Source organism: Ranitomeya imitator, chromosome 4 (assembly GCF_032444005.1).
Source record: "Ranitomeya imitator isolate aRanImi1 chromosome 4, aRanImi1.pri, whole genome shotgun sequence".
NCBI lineage: Eukaryota > Metazoa > Chordata > Amphibia > Anura > Dendrobatidae > Ranitomeya > Ranitomeya imitator.
In genome coordinates, this window is record NC_091285.1 from 534,182,000 (window position 1) to 534,188,322 (window position 6,323).

The following is a 6,323-nucleotide window of genomic DNA, read 5'->3' on the forward strand; positions in this document are numbered from 1 at the left end:
TGCCGCCTGCAACATTTGTCTGCACAGACTCGCATCCGCTGAGGTGAAAGTGTGAACCTTGTAGAATTTTAAGAAGGTGTGGACGGAAGTCCACGTAGTAGCCTTACAAAGTTGCAAAGTCGAAGCACGATGGAGGACAGCCCTGGAAGCACCCACTGCCGAAGTCTAATGAGCCTTGACAACCGACATGGCACTTTGTGCTTTGTTTTATAACCTTCCAGAGTGGCACTTCAAATCCAGCAAGCAATGGTCATCTTAGAGGCAGAGAGACCTCAACGAGTCCTTCTGGGATGACAAACTGGGAATCTGAATGTTTGAAGGAAGATGTCACCATCAAGTAGTGACGCACAACTCTGACCGAGTCAAAAAAGTGTAAGGATTTCTTTGCTTGAATAGAGGGAGAAGGACAGAGTGAAAGCAGAACCATCTCTTCATTAAAATGGATGGAAGAAACCACATTGGGAAGGAACTAAGATACCGGATGAAAATCACCTTCTCCAGGTGAAGAACAAGAAATTGAGAGCAGCAAGACAGAGCTGCAAGTTCTGATACTTGCCTGATAGAAGTGATAGCAATCAGGAATGTCACCTTACAGGAAAGCCAGAGCGGGCAAATGCTGTGGATTGGTTCAAAGGAAGGACAATGTAAAGTGATAAGCACACCAGGCTAAGGTCCCAAGGATCCAAATTAGGTCAATAAGAAGGAGCAGAGTAGGGCACACCCCGAAGAAGAAAAGTCCTGATTTGAGGATTAGGAGCCAGAACTTTCTAAAAAAAGGATATACAGGGCCGATACCTGGCCTTTGAGGGAGCTGAGGGCTAATCCAGACTCAAGACCCGACTATAAGAAACCAAAGAGAATGGTAGAGAAAAAAACCATAGGGGTGATTTTGTGAAAATGACTCCAACTGAAAGCCTTCGAGGTACGATGGTACATACAAGATGAGGATGGCTTCTGTGCCTTGATCATAGTCTGCACAACATGATCAGAAAAACTTCAGGATTTTTGAACTGCAGCTTAAACAACCAATCCGTTAAATTGCATGACCGAGAATTCGGGTCAAAGAGGGGACCTTGGGAAAGTAGGTATGGTTGATAAGGAAGTCTCCAGGGAATGTCTGAGAGTAGGTTGACCACTTCCATGTACCTTGATCTTCTGGACCAGTGCGGGGCTATGAGGACGATGGGGACTCCTTCCGACTTGATCTTCTTGAGGGAACAGATAAAAAAGGGAGAATAGACACCATAGTATCACTAGAGCAGAGGTCCCCAACTCCAGTCCTCAAGGCCCACCAACATGTCATGTTTTCAGGATTTCCTTAGTTTTGCCCAGGTAATAATTGCATCACCTGTGCAATGCAAAGGAAATCCTGAAAACATGACCTGTTGGTGGGCCTTGAGGACTGGAGTTGGGGACCTCTGCACTAGAGTGTCAGAGGTGACCGCTAAAGGGTCGCAAGTTCTGGACACGAATGGAGGAACTTTGTGATTATGCCTGGATGCTATAAAGTCGAGTAACCCATTGTAGGCAGATCTGATCAAAGATTGTCGGGTGCCGGGTATACTCTCCCACAGGAAGTGCTTTGCGACTTAAAAAGTCCATGGCCCAGTTCACTGATTGAGGAAGTGGATTGCTAAAATTGCCGAGATTCTTTGTGCCGCCAGTCGAGAATCTCTGAGACCTCTGCCATTGCTTATCGACTACAAGTTCCTCCTTGATAGTTAATGTAAGCCATGGCAGTGGCACTATTGGACTGAATTAGGATTGCTTGGGAAAGCAGAGCCAGCAGCAGAGGCATGGTGTGGAACTGAGCAAATGGGATTGCCTTGATGGCTGCCACCAACTTGCCTAGAACACTTTTGTAGAAGTGAAAAGGAAAGCGAGATGGACAGCTCAGAGATTGAATGCTGGTTTGTAAAGCTGACATTTTGTCCTCTGAAAGATAAACATTCGCTTGGACTATGTTGAAAAGCATTCCTAAGAAGATGATGCACTGATCTGGGACACAAGATAACTTTTATTGTTTGAACTAACAGAAGAGGGACAATGTGTCCAGTGTGATCGCAAACTTTCGATGTTCTCAACAGTAATGTTGTCCAAGAAAGGGATGACCACTATCCCCCAACATGCAAAAGGGACATGACAGCAAAAATGACCTTTGTGAAACTTCTGGTGTGCTAAAAAAAAAAAATAAAAAAAAAAAAATGTGGAGGCAGACATCCTGAATGTCCACTGAGAAAAGAAATTCTCTGTGTTCCATGGAGGCAACAAGCAAGAGAAGGAACTCCATTATGCAGTGAAGAAGCTTGTACTGCAATTTTAAGTCCTTAGGGTTATTTATCTGCCAACTTGGGCAATGGAGATCCGGATATGATATGTCGATGCAGGCGTTTTCCTCAGGCAGTAACTACATTGACCAAACTTCCACAGAAGATGATTTTGTGAAGGATTTAATTTCTTAGCTTAAAAGTTCTTAGAAAGTGCTTGAGTCTGCCATAAGTAGTATCGTGTGCTTTGCAAAACTGGAAATTAGAGGATCTACGACTAGCGATGTCAGATTGTAAATGGGGGTGGGGTCACTCAGAAAGATACCCATATCTAGGAAAAATTGTTAAGGGCTGTGCTACACAAGGAAGTGAGGAAGAGGAGACATGGAAAACCTGGCAGACAGCTAACGTTCAATTGATTCAGTGGTGTCTTCCTCATCTACTACAGCACCAAATCCTGCCTTAAGGCCTCACTTCTGGGTTCTGACAGGGCAATATAGCCAATTGCTTCCTATAGACAGTGAGGAGAAACACAACTAGATAACAGGAGTGGACTTCAGGAAGGGCAGCTGGTGAGAAGCAGCTCAAAATTTCCAATGGCAGAGGAAAGCATGAGTAATAGGAGACATAGCCCAGCTGCTAACAGACCAAAAGCAGGAGGTTTTCCCATCAGGTGGCAGTGGAAATGACACTTTTGTTATCTCAGTGCACAATCAAAGCAGGAAAAATTGGCATGTTGAAGGTAAGGGAGCGCCGAAGCACTGCAGGAAAAAAAAACAAAAGTAAAGAAATGAAGAACTTAAACGCGCTTGGGGTTTTTTCTTTATAGTTCCGAAAGAAAGAAATTGGCTGCCTTTCCAATATCCAGCATGGCTACCCTTATGGTCTTTCTCCCCTTGAGGAGTAAGAAGTGCCAAGAGTGGGTTAAGAGTAGTGGGTGACTTTATAAAGGGCAGACAAAAGTGGAGGTGCTTTCTCATTCCTCAAATAGGATAATAGAGTGACTATTCAGCCCTGTATTCCCAACCTAACACAAAAAGAAATATAAAAAAAGACGTTCCTGTAAAGTACGTACGTCTGCCTGATACAGACAAACTAGAGCTGGTAGTACAGTAGCTGCAGGCTGGGTATAGATGGTTGGGGGCCCATAAACTTACAGGAATTATCTCATCTACACATACTGCTCAAAAAAAATAAAGGGAACACTAAAATACCACATCCCAGATATCACTGAATGAAATATTTCAGTTGCAAATCTTTATTCATTACATAGTGGAATGTGTTGAGAACAATAAAACATAAAAATGATCAATGTAAATCAAAATGAATATCCCACGGAGGTCTGGATTTGGAATGATACTCAAAATCAAAGTGGAAAATCAAATTACAGGCTTATTCAACTTCAGTGGAAATGCCTCAGGACAAGGAAATGATGCTCAGTTTTGTGTCTGGCCTCCACGTGCCTGTATGACCTCCCTACACCGCCTGGGCATACTCCTAATGAGGCGGTGGATGGTTTCCTGAGGGATCTCCTCCCAGACCTGGAGTAAAAGCATCCGCCAACTCCCGGACAGTCTGTGGTGCAATGTGACGTTGGTGGATGGTGCGAGACATGATGTCCCAGATGTGTTCAATCGGATTCAGGTCTGGGGAATGGGCGGGCCAGTCCATAGCTTCAATACCTTCATCTTGCAGGAATTGCTGACACATTCCAGCCACATGAGGTCTGGCATTGTCCTGCATTAGGAGGAACCCAGGGCCAACCGCACCAGCATGTGGTCTCACAAGGGGTCTGAGGATCTCATCTCGGTACCTAATGGCAGTCAGGCTACCTCTGGCGAGCACATAGAGGGCTGTGTGGCCCTCCAAAGAAATGCCACCCCACATCATTACTGACCCACTGCCAAACCAGTCATGCTGAAGGATGTTGCAGGCAGCAGATCCCTCTCCACAGCGTCTCCAGACTCTGTCACATGTGCTCAGTGTGAACCTGCTTTCATCTGTGAAGAGTACAGGACCTCAGTAGCGAATTAGCCAATCCTGGTGTTCTGTGGTAAATGCCAAGTGTCCTGCACGGTGTTGGGCTGTGAGCACAACCTCAATCTGTGGACGTCGGGCACTCAGACCATCATCATGGAGTCGGTTTCTAACCGTTTGTGCAGACACATGCACATTTGTGGCCTGCTGGAGGTCATTTTGCAGGGCTCTGGCAGTGCTCCTCCTGTTCCTCCTTGCATAAAGGCTGAGGCAGATGTCCTGCTGCTGGGCTGTTGCCCTCCTAAGGCCCCCTCCACGTCTCCTGGTGTACTGGCCTGTCTCCTGGTAGTGCCTCGAGTCTCTGGACACAACGCTGACAGACAGAGCAAATCTTCATGCCACAGCTTGCATTGATATGCCATCCTTGATGAGCTGCATTATCTGAGCCACGTATGTGGGTTGTAGAGTCCATCTCATGCTACACCAGTGTGAAAGCACAACCAACATTCAAAAGTGACCAAAACATCAGCCAGAAAGCATTGGTACTGAGATGTGGTCTGTGGTCCCCACCTGCAGAACCTCTCCTTTATTGAGTGAGTCTTGATATTTGCCAATAATTTCCATCTGTTGTCTATTCCATTTGCACTACAGCATGTGAAATTCATTGTCAAACATTATTGCTTCCTAAGTGGACAGTTTGATTTCACAGAAGTTTGATTTACTTAGAATTATATTCTGATGTTTAAGTGTTCCCTTTATTTTTTTGAGCAGTGTATATGGGCAAGATTACAAAGTGCTTGTAAAAATAAGAAACGTTACAATTTTCCCTCCTATTAGAAATCCTCTCCATTCTCAAATCTAGTGTTTTTTTTATTTTAGCAAGTACTTCTCGTTGCCTAGATTACTGGCCATCTTTGAAGTCAAACAGCCTTAGCCTTTCTCCTATGCATGCAGTGCTTTCAATAGAGCTTGTAAATGCTGCTCTGGAGCTGGCCAGAACGATGGATCTGACCTGCTTCAAAGCTCTTGCGCGCCTCTGATACTGCAGAGGCAAACAGTGTCTCTGCCTGCAGCATACAGCAGCACAATGACTGACAGTTTTGACCAGCACTATCTTCAGGTGCACACCAGTAAGCTGGAGGCAAGGGAGCCAGGTGCTCTTGAAAACCACACATGAGACAGCCCCTTTAACTTCTATAGTGCCAGCCTACTAGTGGTTGCCAGCTATAATTTAAGGTCTTGTGTCCTCCAAAGTTACAAATGAGAAACCCCTCCAATTTCAAACATAATTTGACTTAAGTTCTTCATTTACATACTGATACATGTTGCTGTGATGGGAACACAGGAAAACATTAAACAACAAAAGAAATCTATTAATTAATGGTGATATTTCATCATCTTACACGTGCATTGCTGGCAGTCAGCCAGGTTGGCTCCACTGCTCTACGTGTGATGGTTCCAGCTGAGATCACCTGGGGAAGGATAGCGCCATACTTATGTTCTTCATCAAAGTCAAGATTTCTAGGGAAAAAAAAGTATTTTAGAAAGTCAATTCTGCAAATGAAAAATATACAGAATAAAAGATCTATAGACAATGTGTTCAACATGAGAAAATAGAATAAAGCAACAAGGGCCAAGGCTGTGCTGTACATTACTACCTCTGTGCTACCACAAGCCTCCCGCTGATAATCCATAAGGGCCCAGAAACATTTTTTCAACTGTCGCTATTTTTGCAGACCAAAAGCTGTCCATGAAGGCTGCAATGAACACAGGCAAAATTGCAGGTTCCATTAATTATAGTGGAAAAGCTAAAATATTGAAGTGGATTTTGTAAAATGCAAAAGTCGCTACTTTCCTACATTGAACTGTCAAACACATGCACGGTGACTAGAAAGGGCTCTTTTTTAGCTAAGTGATTTCATTTGTATGTATTTTGCTTACGCGGTCACTGTGTGGGTGTATACACAAAGGGCATTTTGCTTTACTCTTCCTCTTACATGAGTGGACCTAAGCTCAAAACTATAGATGCGTTTAATGTGACAATGCTCCTAAATTCAAAGCTTGGGAGTGAAATGTAAA

At 44.2% G+C, this 6,323-nt stretch overlaps 1 protein-coding gene across 3 annotated transcripts in view; it reads right to left on the reverse strand.

Annotated features, from left to right (window-relative positions):
• Nucleotides 1–6,323, reverse strand: part of POLG (DNA polymerase gamma, catalytic subunit) — a 170,176-nt gene that overhangs the window by 33,146 nt on the left and 130,707 nt on the right. For all 3 annotated transcript variants that reach the window (XR_011320805.1, XM_069766214.1, XM_069766215.1), the window contains exon 15: nt 5,648–5,765. Coding sequence is in view for 2 of the 3 variants with exons in the window: in XM_069766214.1 (XP_069622315.1) it covers nt 5,648–5,765 (118 nt within the window). In the remaining variant the exon portion in view is untranslated. The remainder of the gene's footprint in view (nt 1–5,647; nt 5,766–6,323) is intronic.